Source organism: Xenopus laevis, chromosome 1L (genome assembly GCF_017654675.1).
Source record: "Xenopus laevis strain J_2021 chromosome 1L, Xenopus_laevis_v10.1, whole genome shotgun sequence".
Taxonomy (NCBI): domain Eukaryota; kingdom Metazoa; phylum Chordata; class Amphibia; order Anura; family Pipidae; genus Xenopus; species Xenopus laevis.
The window spans coordinates 155,944,708-155,965,618 of record NC_054371.1 but is presented as its reverse complement, the minus strand read 5'-3'; the positions used below and the strand labels follow the sequence as shown (position 1 = coordinate 155,965,618).

General features: G+C 37.4%; 1 protein-coding gene and 1 long non-coding RNA gene across 5 annotated transcripts in view; one reads left to right on the top strand and one right to left on the bottom strand.

Annotated features, from left to right (window-relative positions):
- The window catches only part of LOC108715287, a 32,631-nt gene extending 31,898 nt beyond the window's left edge, over window positions 1-733 (top strand). For all 3 annotated transcript variants that reach the window (XR_005961729.1, XR_001935482.2, XR_001935483.2), the window contains one exon: window positions 269-733. This is a non-coding gene — a long non-coding RNA (uncharacterized LOC108715287). The remainder of the gene's footprint in view (window positions 1-268) is intronic.
- Window positions 1-20,911, bottom strand: part of smtn.L (smoothelin L homeolog) — an 82,162-nt gene that overhangs the window by 47,581 nt on the left and 13,670 nt on the right. For both annotated transcript variants that reach the window (XM_018242908.2, NM_001090120.1), the window contains 1 exon segment: window positions 1,686-1,843. In XM_018242908.2, coding sequence (XP_018098397.1) covers window positions 1,686-1,843 — 158 coding nt within the window.

The window sequence follows — 20,911 nt, the reverse complement described above, 5'->3', positions numbered from 1 at the left end:
CAAAGATAAAGTTGTAGGAAATTGAGGTTCATACAATTTTTGAACTTTGGATTGTCCAGATATTTTTCATACCATGTCAATTGGTCGTTTAGTCGACTGGACAGGTTAGAAGATTTCTGTCGGCTAACAATAATATCTCTGACGATATCAATGGGTGACTGTCACAAGTATTTGTTGGACATAACTTTTGTACGATTGCCTTCTGCCAATTCATGGCCAGAACATTGTCTACATTACTACATTATTTAATCTGAATGTTTAATTGTAGGTTGGAAGATCGAGCGTTGAGTGAGCGTTGGTTGGACATAAGGATAAAATCCGAAGCTTAAGACCTCAAGAACTATTCAAAATGGGCACATCAGCATTAGAAAGGTGGTTTTCATGGGGGGTGGGGAGGATGTGAATTTGTTAGAACCTGGCTCCTAATACACACCACAAAACGGAGATATAGAAAAGTGTTTAAATCTAGAATTTAAATAAATTACTCTTGAATTCTTTTTCAGAGTTAGAAATACCAGCTCTAAACTGGGTTTTTATGCCGTTATTTCCCTTCTGTAAACAGTGTGCGTTTCCGCTACAAAAAAGACAAACCACAAAAGGACCAAAATTATAGGATTTACACTGGTAGCTAAACTACCCACTTGGCAAGAGTGAATCTATATTTGAAATGTAAAGTGATTGTTTTTGTTGTTTTTTACCCTCCCAAACAAAGTAAACAAAGCATTTTACTTGATTGGAATAAGAAGTCACGTTTTTGGTTTTGAGGTAATGGTGTCAAATGACTTCCAAGTTTTTGAAATTCCATTTAAAAAGAAAAGGAATAGAAAGCATTTAAGGTTATATATAATGCTGCTGTAGAAATCAACAATAATACTAGACTTATTAGACACTAGTTAAAAATACAAAAATAAAATCAAAAATGTAGAATATTCTAAGGTATGATGTTTCACTTGCTGTAATTGTTTTTTATTTAGTGCCGTCTGTGCCTCTGACCAGCAGAAGGCACAACAGTTTTAAGTAGCAATGTCTCCTTACTGCCAGAACTGGGGAATTCACACAAGCAGAGTGAAGGAAAATCGTTTGTACTGGGGAGTCCAGATTCACTTTTAAAGAGAGTTCATATTATGAAGAGAGGACACATAATACTGGTGTCAAATGAAAATAGAATGTATCCCTTTCTCTAATAAAGCAGTGTCAGTGATGTGACTATATTCAAAAATAGGACCCTGATCTTTAGGGGTATTGCTTTTGCATGGAAAGGAGCTCTACTTACATATGGGGGGGGGGGAGAGAGACAAGTATATATGGCACCAAAGAATGACCTGACTGCTAGGTGTTTTGTAGTTATTACAGATTGGCTTTTGTTGCATAGAATATGGCAGTGAGAACTAGAGCTTACTTCTACTAAACAGTAAAAATAATATGGGGGTAATATAATAAATGTCTGTATAAAAAGTTTGCTACTTATCTAGTAACCTATAGCAATCAATCAGCAGGTGGTGTTACTGTTCAGCTCTTTAAAAACAAACTTCTGGCTGGTTGGTTTGGGTTACTAGATGTGGGCATTATTTTACCCGTAAATGGTTTCTAACACAATAACCGTCTACCTTACTTCTCTTTTATTATAGTATGCTTTATCTACTTTTCCAACACAAGTAACTAGTACCCTCATCTTGATAACTGACCCTGGCTGGTTCTCCTTGTTCTCCTGTTCATTGCTCTTCTCAGAGCGAAACCGCTTGGATGCCAGGGCCTCCTCACATCTCTCCAGCTCTTTTTTACGTAGATCACGGATTGCTGTTCGAATCTCTTTCCGCTCTGCCAAGTCCAGCGTCACCTCCAGCTGTGTGAGAGAGTTTTCATTTTTTAGAATGTGTGATCTTTGAATTCTTTACATTTACATACAGTGTGCAGAGCTTAGCATTTGGTGGCTAGTGCTTAAATACCCTAGCAACCTGGCAGCAGTTTAAACATAAATAGGAGAGGGCCTGATGGAAGATAAATAGGAGAGCGCCTAAATATATAATTATCAAAAAATAACACTAAAACTAAAATCTCTATGTCAATCAGGAATTCAGTTTAAAGTCTAGAAAGAGACAGAACAGTAATGCAAATGATTCAAAAGGCATACATCTGAATGTTTATGTTATATATCCAATTATGATTAATTTTGAAGTACCGGTACCAACAGGTAAATCAGTGGTAAAGCCTCATGTTAAGCTTATAAGCATCAAATAATATTAGCAGATCATTTGTAAAGTTTAATAAAAAAAAATCCTCACCAATTCACAAAAGTTTAAAGGGTACAGAATTACAGATCCACAGTTTTACCTACTAGTAAGTAAATATGACTCATTTGGAAATTTCTCATTTAAAGAAAATTTCAGTCTTTCTTCAGTTGATACACAGTGCCTGGATGAAGTCTGAAAACACAGCTTTATAAACGCTGTCCCAGTGGCTCTATGAAGGTCACTGTTGTGGTGTCGCTGGAGATATAACTATGCCTAGATGTATGAGTTAATGCAGTAACAAATTTGCACTTGGACCCCCCAAGTGTAACACCCCTCCTCCTTCTTGTCACCTTCAGGCGGACCTCATGGGAAGGATGGAAATAATTGTAGTCACAGCCCCTTACCCCTAGTATTTAATTCACTGAGCTATTTTCTTGGGTCAGCTTGCCCACATTGTTTGTCCTTTGTGCAACTATTTATGTAGGACTATCTGGCCTACATGAAAAGGCATTGTATTTATTATAAGGAGAAAAACCTCAAAACGATGCAGTTGCTTGAGACTCTACAAGAGAAAAGTATGTAACATTCTTTACATAAGGGTGGGAGCTAGAACACTGAGGCATTCTTCATAAACATGAGTACATCAGATGAGTCTATGACAAGCAAGCCATATTGCTGCTCCCACACATATGTATAAATGTAAATTTGCAAACAAACATAAAAAGACAGGGGAGATGACAATGTTTGGACATAAGCAGAAGAGGCAAGCCCCTGGGCCCATTAGCTGTTCATCTTTGATATTCATCCCCTGCCACTTCACACCTGTGCTCTCCCCTGCCCTTTAAAATAATATTAATGAAAACACTTGATGAATTAATTTCTTCAAATATATGAAAATGCATTAAGGTCCAACTTATGCGGTCTGCGAGGGAGCTCCTGGTGCAGGCAGTCAGCATACCTCCCAAGATTTTGGAAATAAAAAGAGGGACAAAAAAGTTGGCGCGCATAGTGCGGGGAATTATTTTGACCACAACTATTTTTGTGGCAGGTTATGAAAGTTTGAACATATTTCGGTGTTTTTTTCAGTTATTACAGTTTTGAAGGTGTTAATGAAGGTGAATTGCCCTTTAAGCTGTGAGTCTAAATTTTCCCAAGGGACCTGTTATGTTATATTGTTACAATTACTCTAAATTGTTACAAAAGTATATTATCGGCTGTTCTGGGCTCTCTGCCAAAAGCCAATTAAGTTAGAAATTTTGTTTCTTTTTCTGGCTGTTCAGCGCAGAGAAAAACAGGACTTTCCAGTACAAACGAGGGACTGCGGGTTGAGCTGTCAAAAGAGGGACTGGCCCTCTAAAAACGGGACAGTTGGGAGGTATGCAGTCTGGTTGTGACACTAAGCAAAGTGTCACAGCTCTTAATTATTATGCCGTGCGTGTGATGTCACAAGCATGTACATAATGAGGGCTGGGAGAGTTGCTCATCACAGGGGGTATTTTTTTTTAAAAAAAATTGTTTCCCTCAGCTAGAATGTGGGCTTTACTAGCCTGCACTTCAGTGGAGGAAACATTAATATGACGAAGACCAAAAACAAACTTTTTTCCTTATAGTGAAAATTTCTTCCTGAAGTCATTGTCATGACAGATACATTTGATAATTTTTTTTATGAAGAATATACAAGGCCACTGTAAATATACTCTCCATACAACATTGATTGCGCTTTTGAATTTTTTCCCCTTCTGGACAAAGAGATTTAATCACATGGAATAGCTTTGCTTTCCTCTGGATCAACTAGAATATAAGTAGATACTTAAGCATGTGTATTTTTTTGACCCTCAACCCTTGTGTAGCACTTGCTTTGCATACCTAAAGCATTTAACTATGGCATGCATATCCAGCTGGAGGTTCATAGGCTTGATGTGGAGATTTTTATGGAACAGAGCCTATTCAACAGCTCCACCAACCTATTTGCATGACATCACGCTGTTATTATACTCTGGCCCATAAATGTAAATTACAGTTGATAAATTGCACACTGCGATAGAATAGTATGGCAAATGTTGTTTTACTTATAAGCCACTATGGCATATTAGGAAGTAAGTAGGGGCGTGGGATTGCCTCAGAAATTAAAAAATATATATAAATGACCTGGCCCTTTTAATTACGCAGTATTCTGGTATTCCTAGTGTTATAAAGCATATTCTAAACCATAATATTGATGTATCTTTGCAGCTGTGGACTGTTTGCATATATACATTGCAATATAAAAATATTTTAGTGCTACTGTGGTAGTGAGAAAGTTAGAAAGCTGCAGTCAATTATACAGCCTTACTATTTATATACTAACTGTAAACAGCTTTTTTTCTCTCTTGTAGTGCTCGAGTTTCAAAAATATTTTGAAGGCTTCTTACAGATGTGTAAAAAAACATGCCAAGATTTTCATATGATGAGTTCTAAATAAGACCAAAGTATGTTTAGATTACATTTTGGCAGATGTTTATTTTCAGTAAATTTGCACTTTTTGCCAAGTATAAATATCTGAGATTTAACCCTAAACATATGAGTAATATTTTAGGTCACTGTGAAAAGATAAAATATCAGTATTTTAGAAGTAAGGCTAACAGCTGTTTGCTTGACATTTCGCTCAGAAAAAAGAAACCTCAGAGAAAGAGAATTCAATGCCTATATACAGGGTTTATACTTGGATTTATTTACAGGTTCACAGTTTAGCATGCTTTTTTTTTTTTAAGATTTAAATGTTATTCATTTTCATTGACATTAAATGTTTCTCTATCAACTATGCATCTCTATCAACAATGGAAACATTTACATAATGCAACATATTAGTACTTAAGTGTAAACTAGCTTTTTTCATTGGATGCTGAAATTATTTGCCAATGACTGTGCCTTGGTATAGAAAAGAGGGGTTTGAAGAAGGGGAGATAACATCTTGGTTGGAATTAAGAGATGAGGATGGGGGTTTGAAGAAGGGAAGGAAGAGATTAGAAGTTGGGTTAGATAAAGGAGGGAAGGGAGTGAAAAGCATATTGATTCTTCTCCGCTAGTTTAGCATGCTTTTAAAACTCATTCCCATGGCAGAATGAATAAGAGTTCTTAAATGAACAGTAACCAAAATAAAAAATAAATAAAAAAAACTGATTCATTAATATATAATATAATGTTGCTCTACACTGGTAAAACTGGTGTGTGCTACCGTAAGACTACTATAGTTTATATAAACAAGGTGCTATGTAGCCATGGGGGCAGCCATTGAAGCTGGGAAAAAAAGAAGTAAAGGCACAGGTTACAAAGCATATAACAGATAAAACACCATTGTACTGGACATGTATTATCTGTTATGTGCTATGTAACATGTGCCTTTTCTCCTTTTTTCCAGCTTGAATGGCTGCCCCAATTGCTACACAGCAGCTTGTCTACATAAACTAAAAGCAAACACACAGCTTTTACCAGTGCATGTTAACAGTATATTATATGTTAATTACTTTTAGACGCTTTCTTTTTTTGGTGTTACTGTTCCTTTAAATATGGCAGCAGCAAGGATTCTGGAGTCCTGCTGTAAATAAGTATTTAAAGGGAGGAAAACTTAATGCTCATGGGAAACGAAGTTCCAACATGGTTCTGTAGGAGGGAGAGAATTTCCAGGACTTAACTGTGGGTAGGCTGGTTTCATTGAAAAACGGCACATAAATCAGAATGTGTCCCTTATGTGTAGTACAGGGGGTTCATCTGATGCAATACAAAATGCCTTTGTCTTGATAGGAATGCAGACATTCCCTGTACATAGCTTCCTTACAGGCAGCTAAAATGTCAGGCACTGACCTATAAATATGGAATGGCCTCTTGAAATAATTTTACATTGGATGATATTACACAATTCAATGAAAAAAAAAAGAATTGCTATGCATTCCAAGCCTTCAGGTTAGAAGTGGGTAATTACAATTGAATATGTTGGCGCTTATGAAATAGTGTGGCTAAATTATTATTTCTAAAGAACCAACATATTCCACAGAGCCATACAATAAATGGGTTTATACAAAGGACAAAGATTACACACACAAAAAACAACGATAACCGATACAAGAGGTAAAGATGGTCCTGCCCAAAACAGCTAAAAATTACACACACACTCCATTTGCCTTCGATCCCCCACAGGGATCTTCGTTTTTGCTCCGGACGAAGATCCCTGCGGGGGATCGAAACGTTGAGGCTTAATAATAAAACATTTTTTTGTTTTTTCACTAAAACCCTGTGAATGCCACAATCCTTTTTCACTGCTTATTTCCCATGCTGGCACCCAGGTATTAATTTTGTCTACGGAGTGCACCATTCCTTTGGTGTTGTATGTATGTATGTATGTATATGTATATATATATATATATATGTATGTATATGTATATATATATATATATATATATATATATATATATATATATATATATATGTATATATATATATATATGTATATATATATATATATATATGTATATATGTATATATGTATATATGTATGTGTGTATGTGTGTATGTGTGTATGTGTGTATGTGTGTATGTGTGTATGTGTGTATGTGTGTATGTGTGTATGTGTGTATGTGTGTATGTGTGTATGTGTATATGTGTATATATGTGTATATGTGTATATGTATATATGTATATATGTGTATATATATATATATATATATATATATATATATATATATATATATATATATATATATATATATATATATATATATATATATATATATATATATATATATATATATATATATATTACTGTACTGCAGGAAAACCTGTAGGCAGCTAAAGGAACGCATAAGTATGCACCGGTCGACCATTAGAGCGGCTCTTGATCCTAAACCCAAAAAAGGAAACAAAACAGGACATATCCAAACAACCTGTGGCACAACATTGGCTGCAGGCTAAGCATCCAGCCTCCGCCTTTAAATGTATGCCAATAGACTGCATTACGGATCTAACCAGGGGAGGGGACATTGATCGTCTGTTGTTACAAAGAGAGGCGTTTTGGACATACGAACTAAACTGTGTGGCCCCGAGGGGCTTGAATAGCTCACTAACTAAACTGTTTCTTATGAATATCTTGTCCTGAAAAATCGATATATGCCAATTCTACTAAATGTGTATATGTAGAAGTATATTTCTTTCTAGCTTAGAACCGCTGTATAAAGTATATGTAGCACAGACACTGCTGTAATTGTAGTTATAGAGTCAATTCATCAGGACTGACTAGCTCCAACTCAGATATGTTAGCTACTGTGTTTCAGCAATTATATAGAAAGTCTGGATTGACACATATAGCCTCTCTAGTACTGTGAGAGCGAAATTCGACACAAGCTTAGCATTTAGGGTTGCCAACAGTCAGACAAATGTAACATATTGTGGTCTGATAAATGTATCATTTAAGGATTGATTGATTTTAACAGCTTAAGGGTAAGGCCACACTAGGCGATAGCGCGGCGATTTGACTCGCGGCGACTTTTCGCCGCGACTTTTAAGCCGCAATCGCTGGCGAAACTTTGGCGCTGGCGTCTATGGGGAATCGTGCAAAATCGCCAGCGTAAAAACACACGCGGCGATCTTTTTTCTATTGTCGCTCGAAATCGCCTCGCTAGGAAAATAAAGGACATAAAAGAGAATCTTAAGGAGCACCAACAGATAGAGGTAAGAGTACACTGCATTGTAGGACCAATTTGAAAGATGATAGGAAAACCAGTGCAGGCCGGTGTCAGGAAGCCCAAGAGACTGGAGGGACTGTAGCAGGAGAGGGTGATCAATTTTGCTCTTAAAGGACATGTAAAGCCTACACTTTCCTACCATGTATATAAGTTGGGCATATCTTCCCCACCAAGCCACATCATTTGTACTGAATATATCCGCTCCATTTGCCAGCGCCAGCACATTTTGCTAAAACAAATAGTAGCTTTCAACTGGTGGCCATTTTCATGCAATGCAGATTTACACAGGCACAACATATTTTGATAACAAGTTCTGCTGGGGTTGTGCACTGTAATGGAAATGGTTAAGCTGAGCTCAGGAGAGGTGGTTAGGAAAAAAATAGGATCAGACAGCTACAGTTTCTATGGGAAACCAGCAATGCTATCTTGTCATTGGTTGTTAGACTGGAGGGTGTGTTTAGTAATCTCTGCTGAGAAGAACTGAGCATGCTCATTAGCCAACAGCCAAAGTAAATTCCAGAGGGAGGGGGCAGAGTGGGTTAGAGGAGGAGAATGACTTTTAAATGATTAAGGGATGCTGCAGCCTGTAAATCTTTTAACAACCACAGTGGCAAGTATCTAAATATTTAGATTAAATGTGTGTGTGTGGGGGGGTTACATGACCTTTAGCAGGTCATTAGTTAGCTGCTTTAAAGCATTTTCTGTGGAATTTTGTGGCTGAAAGTCAGATTGTAGGGGGTCCATGATTAGAAAGGAAGAGCATCACAATCTTGTATACTGTGCTCTCAAGTAGTTTAAAGATACATGGTAGCAGAGAGATGGGATGAAGGGTTACAAGATGGGAAGGATCAAGAGAGGTGTTTTTGAATAGGGATGATAAGTGCATTCAAGTTTCCTTAGTTTAAATTCACGGCATTTAAACAGGGGATATAAACTGCCTTAGGAGGTTCAGTAATACTACATGGTTTTATAGCTTCTCAGGGTGATGCAAATAAGAAAGCAAAATACAAGACAGAAAGTGCAGTTCATTCTCACAGGTAGGTATATATAAGCCATAGACTAGCTGACCTTTCTGCACCAGAAAAAATTTGAGGCACCCTAGGGACGAGTGGAATGAAAAACCCAAAGTGATAACCTTCCCAGGGCCGGTGTGTTTGTGAACTTCAGTTCAGTTCCAGGACTCCCAAGGGTATGGAAATTACCTCCCAGGTGCTGCTACAGTTAATCCAAGAAGAGATTTTTCCCACAAGTGTTGCATAATTTGTGTTTCTAAAAATTAATTCTAGCGAGAAATGTTACTAAAGAGGTAGGACTTAATTTTTCCATAAGCAATAAATACTGTTAGATCAAAGAGTCTTATTTATGTAGATATTTGTAATTGGAAACAATGTTGCTACAATGTCATTTGTCATAACATTCCATAACAATTATTTCCACTGTCAATACAAACTGTTATTTCCCTTTTGAACTACAGTAAACCATGTAACTGCTACTTGATTTTCAGCTGATGCAGATTTAGCAATGTTAAGAAGATTAAAGTGATTAAGATTAATAAGATTGCTTTGTACTAAATCTCCGAGCATGGCTATGTTCAGGTAATGGTAAAAATAAAGGAAACACTAATGAATAAAGTGAATGAAAGAAACACATCATACTGAGAAAAGGTGCTTCCAGATAAAGGTAAAGTTCTTAGGGTAATTACCAACTTATCAAGCAAAAATTCTGACCAGGATCAAACAATGGCTTAAATTAACAGTGGTCGTTCACCGTGAAAGTTAACTTTTAGTATAAAGAGTACAGTGTCCTCATTGCTTCATTATGTCATTATTGTTAAATATGTAATCTGAACAATATATTGTTTGAATTGCATCTGGAAAATGTCAGTCCAAATCTTCATAAACTGTATATTTACCTTGAAAGGGGCTTTTTTTTTTTAAAATTTACTGGTATTTAGTTTTTTGTTCAGTAGCTCTCCATTCTGGAATTTTAGCAGCTATCCGGTTGCTAGGGTGCAATTTAATTTGCACCCTAGTAACTCCAGACACTTCGTCTTCTGAAGCCGCCCGAAGTTTCCTCGTGGGGCAACTTCAGGTGACTCTGGAAAACGCAGCACCGCGAGTGCCATCCCGCTGGCGATTTTTCATTATAGCCAGCGGGAAGATAGGGAAAGGCAGTTCGGGGAGATTGTTGCCCTGAAGAAGAGGTGATTTGTCGCCAGGGCGACTAATCTCCCCGAATCTGCCCGTGTGTCCTTACCCTAAAATTCTAGAATGGAGAGCTACTGAAAAAAAGCTAAATAAATAAATGAAAACCACAAACAACAAATGAAGACCAAATGCAAATTGTCTTAGAATATCACTCTGTGCAGCATCCTAAAAGTAGTTTGAATTGGACACTGGAAAATAAATAGGAGAGGCCGGAATAGCAAGATAAGCAACAAAAAACAACAAACAATAAAACTGTAGGCTCAGAGCAATAATTTATGGGCTGCTAGAATCGGTGACCCCCATTTAAAAGCCAAGTCAGAAGGTGGCAAATAGTCAAAACTGACTGCCCAGTATTTCAAATTAGGAAAACCAGACAGGACTCTGAGAATGACATAGAGATCAACCAATCACTGACAGCCAAGTAATAATCCCGCCCCATGACACCAAAAGTCCCATCTCTGCTCCCCTGTGATGTCACCTCCCTCTCCCTGCCTGGAGTAAGGAGCCAGTAAAGGTGGCAACCCATATAAAGCAAAATCTATAAAATATGAAGACCTATTCAAACATTGCTAAGAACTGAACATTCTATATTATAGAATGTCCAATCCTTAACAGTGTTTGAATATATTATACGAAAAGTTAACTTTTAAATTAACTACCTCTTTTAATTTATGCAAAAATTAAGTAAATACATAAAGTTAAATTGCTCAATTGACTTTGTACCTCTGCTACAGCTGGGAGCTGTTTGGAGTGTGAAAATGCTCAAGTAATAAAGAATAAAAATAAATGGAGAGAAAAAACAAGATAATTCATATAAGAACCTAAAGAACAGAATTTATGAGAGTTAAGGATGGAAATAGTTTTTTCTTACCGTAACTCCATCAACTGTGGTACATAATGACAACTTTGTAGTATTATTTTAACTCTGACCCTGTCACCAAGAGATCTATAACATTTGAGAATGCTAATAGGAATTCATATTCTGTAACTTTCGGATATGACATCTGGATGGTACATAGGAAAGTAATATTTGGCAAACAGATGGATATGGTATATAAAGTTGTCTTTTACTACTCAGCATGTCCGGATTAATTATTTGATCACTGTAACAATTGTCATAACATGAAATTACCATCTAGTCCTAAAACTAGATGAGAACTCAATTAACAAACGAGTCAAAAACATTGTTTATTTACAAAGGAAAAAGACCCAAAGTTACATATTTGTGTGTGAACCCTAACCTAATCTTAAATTCATTTCAAGGGGAAATTATAATCCGGTGTTTCAGTCAATGGAATGATAGGTGTGCCTATAGGAAGCCCTCCTTTATTTTAAGAACAGAAGTCTTGCTCTTCACTATTCAAGGCTGATCTAAATGCCCAGGGCATTCCAGCATAAGAACTTTATCCTATCTGTGAAACATGGGATTGGCAGTATCATTGTGTGGACCTGCTTTGCTGCCTGTGGACCAGGCTACCTTATCATTATTGGTGGAACCATGAATTCTGAATACGGTAGTACCAGTAAATTATGCAGGAAAAATATCCATGAACTGAAAATCAAGAGAGAGTGTGTCACGCAGCAATCACCCTAAACACACCAATCAATTAACTAAAGAATCATCAAAGCATAAGAAATATATTTTGGAATGAGTGACCCTTAGGAAGCCCGGAGTTGAAGCAGGCAGTTCACAGGAAGCATTTAGTTGCAGTTATTGCTGCCCATGGGAGGCACACACAAATATGTAACTCTGTATTATTTTCCTCAATAAATAAATAGGCATTGTGTTTTGCCTCATTTGTTTATTTGGGTTCTTGTTATACATTTTTAGGACTTGGGTGAAAAATAGATCAGGCTCTAGGTCATATTAATGTATAAAGCAATGTAGATACACATAAAAACATACACAAAGTGTATAGGATAGTGTTAACAGCCAAAACTTATTATACAGGTATGGGACCTATTATGCAGTAAGCTTGGGACCTGGGGTATTCCGGATTTTTCCGTAATTTGGAACTTCATATCTAAAGTCTACTAGAAAATTATGTAAACATTAAAAAAAACCCAATAGGCTGTTTATTCTTCCAATAAGTATTAATTATATCTTAGTTTGGATCAAGGACAATGTACTCTTTTATTATAACAGAAAAAAAGGAAAGAATTTTAAAATTATTGATTTGGATAAAATGGAGTCTATGGGGAGACCGCCTTTCTGTAATTCGGATCATTCTGTATAATGGGTTTCCGGATAACAGATCCCATACCTGTACTTAACATTACAATTAGCAGGCTATTTTTACTTGAAAGCTACTTCGTTTATTACAAATACATACAAGGACTATGGTCTGAATAGCTGACAATATACAGCCTTGCTCACTGAATTCATTTCATACAGGATAAATCACAGATTCCTTAGATAAAAACGGCAGTTGTTTACAGTGAGAGAATTTATATATGTAGGAAGAATCATGCCCGTCTCGGATTTAAGCAGAATCTCTATCATTAAACCATTCTTTCATTGCAAGATAAATGTGTAAAAGCAGCCTTCTTTAGAATTGTGTACTAATGGATCATTCCTTTACAGCAAAGGGAGGCAAGTTCAGCTAATATGATAAGTGTATGGCTTAAAAGATTATCTAAGATAAATGTAAAGAAAAATAGTATGCAGAGGATGTTAAAGGATGCATGTGCCTGAAAAGCCATGCAGTAAGACTCATAGGGGGTTGCAGAAGCTGCCCTCCTCCATTGACTTGTATAGATTGGGGGGGGGGATAGGTGGGATGTGGCACTACAAGTAACAGTGTCAAATAATCAATAAAGTGGTTATGCACCGAATTCAGGATTTGGTTCAGGATTCGGCCAAGACTCTGCCTTTTTTAACAGGATTCGGCCAAATCCTTGTGCCTGGCCGAACCGAATCCTAATTTGCATTTGTAAATTAGGGGCAGGTAGAGTAACCACATGACTTTTCGTCACAAAAGAAGACATTTTTCCTTTCCTGTCCGTAATTTACATATGCAAATAAGGATTCGGTTCGTTATTCTGCCAAATCTTTCACCAAGGATTGGGCCGAATCCCAAATAGTGTATTCGGTGCATCGCTACAATAAAGTTTAATAACCTCCCAGAAATAGCAGTGAATTATAAGAGGATTTTTTTAAACATGTTTCAGAAAAACAGTATAAAATAAAACAGTACAGTAATACAACCGATTGGCAGTATCACATATAAAACATTTATTCATCATAAAATGTATCCAAAATACAACCATACCAAAAGTACAGAGGCATATCAGTGCTCCATGGTCCCAGAGCTTCTCCCTCCCGATTAATTTTGTACACACTTCAATGGTGCAAAACGTGCCTGGATAGAGGAGCTCAGGGACCATGGAGCACTGGGTCTAGGGCAGTATTTATACATCTATCATGTGGCTTATTACTAAATACTTGTTCTAATTGATTTTCAAAATAAAAAAGTGCAATCATTTCAGGTGGACTTTTTTTGAAACATTCACTGTGAATTGCACTGCATACAATTCGGGCAATAGCACATGGTAAGATTTGTCAAATGCTGTTAAAAACTGTGCAACAAAAACTAGGGCAACAAATCTCCAGAAAATGCCATCCCTTTCATAACATTTGAATCAGTACAAATCAATTAAATTGCTCACAGCAATACAGCTTAATTGCTACAAAAGGCTGTTAATTTGGTATGCTGCCAAATCCTGCTGTTATATAAAGCAAGGTATCCCAAAACCCAGAACCAACACCAAGGTCCCGGCTCACGCTTCTGCCTATAACCACCACCTTTTGCATTGAGACTAGACCTCTGGTACTTAGATGCCACCAGGTCTTAAAGTGAGAGGACCAAGGGGAGAGTTCTGGACAGACAAGGGGACAGTAATGTGTACAGGAAGGACAGGGGAACAGCGAGCATGGCCGAGGATCAGGCTAAGGTCAATACCAATTAGGCAGTGCATTACAAAATCAGGAGTCTGAAACGTAGGTCAAAGGCCAGGTCATGGTATACATTTAGCAATGAAGAAGCCACTAGGATAAGTGGCAAGGCATATTCAGAAAATCCATTTACTAGACTTATAATTACAAAAATTTGTCGCATAAATGTTTGGCAAAAAAGCAGTTACCCCAGTTTATGAACTGTGCACCGGGCACTAGATACACACACTGATGTTAATATATCAGACAATGACATAAGAGAACAGAAATTCGTTTTAGCTTAACAGTGAAAAGCTAAAACATGTCTAAGAGAACAATAGAGCAGACAGCATGATGTTGCATTGTCTATCCACAAAGGTATGTATACGCTTCAGTTCACATCCCAGGAAGCCACCACACAATTATACACACAATTATACTTCTAAAGGAACTAGCTGCATTCCATGGTTCAGTTGCTGCCTTAAGACAAGTACTTAAGCATGACAAGTACTACATTATTTTGTTCTCTGAATTCTTAGTTTAGCTACCAGATTTATATTTTTTTTAAATAGCGCTAGTAGGGGAAAAAAAAAAGTTATGGGCACCAAACGTGATCCACAAGCCTCCAACAAACCCCCAAAAGAATAAATTGCTCAAAGATGCTGAAAATATGAAGTTTAGCAGCTGGGAGGGCCATAAGTTAGAAAATAAGAGGCTAGCACTTCTTACTGTACTCTATTGCGTCATTTTGAGTACTGGTATGTTAATACTCATGAGCAGATACTATTTATCAGACTGACTTTGGAACAGTTGCAAAATACATTTTGGATTGTTTTCAGGACTATTTTGGCAACACAATTTTCCATTTTGCAGAATAGCCACTCTTCAAATGTATAATTTGTGTTATATAGTGCTTATGTGCAAGTGCTCAAGTGAATGGGAGTAAGCTTAGTGTGTGGGATGGGGAGCATTGTGTATTGTTAGTTGTCAATCAAATACAGAAAACATTTGGTTGAGGAGCTACATGTCCACTATCACTTTCTTCAAGGTCAGACAGCAAACTTGGCAACAAATAAGATTCACATCTGGAAGTGGTTTGTGGTCATACTTTAGGAAAATACACAGTACTTTATGAAATAGAAAAAAACTGCTGGGCAAAATATACTTTAACAAACGGGGGAGTCCAAAACGTACATATTATTTATATAGGGCAAGCATATTTATCAGTCTAGTAAAATACATTGCAAGGTAGTACACACCTAGGGGCAGATTTATCAAGGGTCGAATTGGATTTGAGGGAATTTTCGAAATAAAAAAAATTCGAAATTCAAAGTAATTTTTTGGATACTTCAACCATCGAATAGGCTACTACGACTTTCGACTTTGAAGTAAAAATACTTTGACTATTCGATAATCGAAGTACTGTCTCTTTAAAAAACTTCGACTTCAATACTTCGCCAAATTAAACCTGCCGAAGTGCAATGTTAGCCTATGGGGACCTTCTAGAGCATTTTTCTAAGTTTTTTGAAGTCGACGAAAAATCGTTCGATCAATGAATTCGACCCTTGATAAATCTGCCCCAAAGTGACAAAAAAGGAACAAATCAATCACAAACATAAACAAACAAGTCAAGACAATTAGTCAGAGGGCCTGGTCCAATTTTTTCCTCTTTGCAATAGAAGGTTAGAGTGCTTTCCATACCACAAAAAAAAACCATACGGTATCTATTATAGATTTATAACAAATCACACAGAGAAAAAGGCACAGTCCAATTCAGATGGAGGAACATACTACAGTCAAGAATTTCTATAATATCCATCTATCAATTTAGTGGCTATAAAAATGCATGATATCTGGGGTAAAGGATGTATTTTGACTTAATGGTCCATTTAATGTAAGAAAAAAATATATTTTTTATATTTTTGCATTCTAAGAACTTAAAATTTTTCTTATGCAACTGTATATCCTGTTGCAACTGAAATGGTGTCCTAGAACTACACATCAGCTTATTTATGAAATAATTGCAAGCCAAACAACAATGCATATTGACAATCTTTTTAATTAAAAAATACTTTAAATAGTTACTGCATTTAGTGTTATGTATGGAAATACCGATTCAAAAAAAGTTCAGCAAAACAAAATGAGTATCCAGTGATACAAGCATAACATGCTTGTGCAGAAATGCTCATATTTACGGAGTTTACATAAATGAAGGTGGGGAGGTAAAGAGCTGGCATGCAGTTATAATAATCTACCATAATTTATAAGAATACCAGATAGAGGTGTGCAACCTTAAGATTTTAATATACAGAATATTAAGTTAGCAGTTTTTCTAAAATTAGAGGTCTAGTCTAAAGGCTAACCAACCCAAAATAATTTTAGTAAACCATGGTGCTAAGGAGCAGTTAATATTAGTTTCACAAATTATTCTAAATACAGGGGAAGAGAAAGGAAGAAACAAATTAAGTATACAGTAATAGAAAAAATATATATATATCTCCTATTTATTGAACACACACACTAAAAATCGCATTTCCATATATAGTGTAAAAAGCACTTATTTACAGAAAAATGCCCAACATACACAATTTACCCTACTGTATGAAAGTAAAAAAAAAATAGTACAGACTGTAATACAGATAGCTCCCACAGAAGGAAATTGCCACTGGATTTCGTGATGAGGGGAAGGAGGAAGTGTGGAAGGAAATTAGTGAAGTGGAGTTAGGGGGGGATGAAACAAATTGTCAGTTATGCAGAGTTTTTCCTTATATGGTGTAATCCTTACTCTGTGCCATGCCAAAGAACGTCAGACTCAAAATAAGCAGGGAAAGCACACATTCTGAGTGAGTCACTGTGGTCTCAGGAATACTGAAGCAATGGACCGAAACACAAACAACATTAAATACAAATTCTAAGAAACAAAAATATAGGGAAAAAAACGTTCCACTAAGCACACAACACACATCTAGCTCTCATGTTTTACACATTAAATGAACAGAAACATGTAGAATATTTCTCTTTTATGAAAAGATATCATAGCATTTTAAGACATGCTTTTGCAATTACAATGGTTTACATATTATTTATAAATCTAACTACTGATGAAAGCAGTAACTATCAGTTACCCTTTAATAGTGTTAACACATTCTAGGAGTTCTATTCCAGCAACATAAGGGTTGTATTCTTAAAGCAATATTGCTTAACATTTTTCCCAGCATTCCAGAGCGAGCAGCCCATTAAAAATCAAAAAAAAAGAACTAATCTCACAAGCTAAGATGTTGAAAAAGCAAAGTGATCTTGAACAATCAAGACTAGAATCACAATTGTCTGAACTGGAAAAAAAACTAATTCAACATTATGACGTACCTACTGTCCGTCTAATACAGGAGACAAGGGATAAATTAAATGCTATATTAGCGGCTAAAACTTCATACCGTCCACAACGGTTGAAACTTCTTTTTTATACCAAAGGGAATAAAGCAGATCGATGGCTAGCTTCCCTATTGAGGCAGAAACAAGCTCAGACTAGAATTCAATACTTACTAGATGGTCAGGTCAAGGTGACTGACCCAAAACAAATAGCAAATAGGTTTGCCAAATACTATGAGGCCCTGTATAACTTGGGCCCTGAGACTAATGACCCGACCCCATCTATGGATCTTATCACAGCCTACCTGGATAAGCTCCAACTCCCAACACCCTCGGCACAACAACTCGAAATACTTAGCCAGCCTATCACCTTAGAAGAGATTCAGACGGTGATTAAAGGCCTTAAACCTGACAAAGCCCCGGGCCCTGACGGGTACACTAATCAGTACTACAAAACATATGCAACGATCCTATCCCCGCACCTTCTTAAAGTATTTCAAAATATAATGGATACCGGCCACATTCATCCGGAATATTTACAGGCCCATGTGGTTACCATCCCCAAACCGGGCAAAACCCAGGATCTCTGTCAGAATTACAGACCCATCACTTTGCTCAATACCGACCTTAAAATTTACGCAAAACTCTTAGCACTACGGCTTAATCTAGTTCTCCCCTCCCTTATCAATAACGACCAAGTGGGATTTGTCTTGAATAGACAGGGGGCGGATAGTACCAGACGGTTTCACAATGTCTTGCATATCTTGAAACAGAATAATACACCTGCTCTGCTGTTATCTTTGGATGCTGAGAAGGCGTTTGACAGGGTGAACTGGGACTATATGAGAGCTACACTCATGAAATTTCGTTTGGGAGACTCCTTCCTGAAGGCCATTCAGCCTCTTTACTCCAATCCAACCGCCAAAGTTTCTACCGCAGGGGCCCTGTCAAGCGCCTTCGGACTTACCAATGGGACTAGGCAGGGATGCCCGCTGTCGCCCCTGATATTTGCTTTAATGGTCGAACCGCTAGCCCAGAATATAAGAGACAATCAGCTCATAAAGGGTGTGGATTCGCCTATAGGACAACAAAAGATAGGGTTATTTGCGGATGATATCCTGCTAGCTATAACTGACCCTGTTATCTCTCTGCCCAATTTGTTAAGCGAATTAGAGCGATTTCAGTCTATCTCCTGGTATAAAATTAACACTAAGAAAACGCAAGCTCTTCCCATTAACATTTCGAAACAGGTTGTAGAGGGGGTCATGCAACACCATTCGTTCGAATGGAGGGACTCTCACATAATGTACCTGGGCATAAAACTACCTAAGAATCCCGAGCATATCTATAACCTAAATCACAAGCCCTTACTCAAATTGGCTGAATCTGAATGTCAACGGTGGCGCAAAGAGTCTATCTCCTGGTATGGCCGCATAATATCCATAAAAATGAATCTCTTACCTAGAATATTATATGTGTTCCGAATGTTACAGATTGCCCTTCCCTCTCACTTTTTTGCTAAACTTCAGAAAGAGATTAATAGGTTTATTTGGCAACACAAGCCCCCGCGATTGTCGTTTGCAGTATCACAGTACTCTAGGTCCTCAGGAGGACTAGGCATCCCCAATATCAAGTCTTACTATTTGGCTACAATTTTGGAGACGGTGGTCAGGCTACATGCTGGGGGAGGTTATAAAATGTGGGTAGACATGGAGACGCACAGGGTCAGGGAGAAATCCCTTGTCCATTTTTTCTGGATGCCTAAGAAGCATAGGCCATCGGTGGTTACCCTTTTGCCGACAACATTGCTCTCCATGAAAATTTGGGACAGTACCTCAGTGAAGTATGGATTTGGACTTTTCCCATCACCTCTGCTTCCTCTGTTGGCATTCCAATATTTTATTCCGCACCTCTCTTTAAGCAAGTGGATAGATGCGGGTATTCTCCATCTCAGGGATCTATATTCTGCGAAAAAATTTAGCCGCTTTGAGGACCTGATGGACAAATATGGTCTCCACCAAAACCAACTCTATGCCTACCAACAACTTACCCATTTCCTACAGTCACAAAACAAGGATTACAAATCTCTCCGCAATGACACTTTGATGGAACACCTTTGTGGCAAATTTTGGAGTGGCAAAGCGATTCTGTCGGACTGTTACAAAATGCTCACTCAGAGAGATGTAACAAGTGCCCTACCATATATGGAAAAATGGGAGAACGATTTGCAATTATCCTTTACGCCTGCGCAATGGAATCACAGTATCAATAGCTCCAAAGGTGCTACACACTGTACGAACCATATAGAAACCCACACGAAGATACTCACTAGATGGTATCTCACACCAAGCAGAATTGCGGCTTTTTCTCCTACCTATCCCAGTATATGTTGGAGACAGTGTGGTCTTCAGGGTACAGCACTTCACATGTGGTGGGAATGTGCGAAAGTGGTACCGTTTTGGCAGGAAATCTTCCGGATCATTAAGGAGGTACTCCAGCAGGATATACCGTTCCTTCCACAGGTCGCTCTGCTCCAAATCTATCCAACCAAAATCTCTAAGGTGGTGAGATGCCTCTTGTTCCAAATCTTTAACACGGCAATAACCTTAATAGCTACTACCTGGAAACAACCTGTGATCCCCTCGACTCAACGGTTCTGTTCGCAACTCAACTCAAGGAAAACAATGGAGATTATGTCTGAATCGGATACTGAGAGGAAAGATAGACTTGTTAAAATTTGGGAACCTTGGACTTTTTATCAGATCTCCATGTCTACCCACAATCAGGGGCCCACTCCCGTGGGAACGTAGTATGGGAATATGCGCTGAGAGTTGTGACAATGCTATGGTAATTCTTTGTAACATTTTACTTGTATTCGCTACCTTATGCTCTTGCACCAAATACCTTGTACTTACCTTTTATTTTCTTTATCCTTTTTGTTTGTTTCATTTTTGCATATATATTGCAATAAAAGCAGTTTTGAATTGAAAAAAATCAAAAAAAAAAAAAAAAAAAAATCATCCAATAAGAATTATACCTGATCTGTTTAAATCTGGATTTCTGGTGTGGTTCATTTTTCATAACTTCTTTTAATTTATTCTACCCAAATATTTATGCAATTTTTTTGGTCCATTTTATAATAAATGACTTAAGTCTATCAATTATCTCTTACCTATGTTCCCAGAGTAGTGGAGTATCTGAGCAGTACTAGAAGCTTTCAGACTGTTGCTGTGCATGTATAGCATGTTTCCTTCTCTCAAGTCCTACCCAAGGAGTAGGAAGTGATACAAATGTATAGAGCAGTGATCCCCAACCAGTAGCTCATTAGCAACATGTTGCTCTCCAACCCCTTAGATGTTGCTCCCGGTGGCCTCAAAGCAGGTGATTATTTTTGAATTGGTTGTATAAAAACCAGGTGTACTGCCAAACAGAGCCTCAATATAGGTAGACAATCCT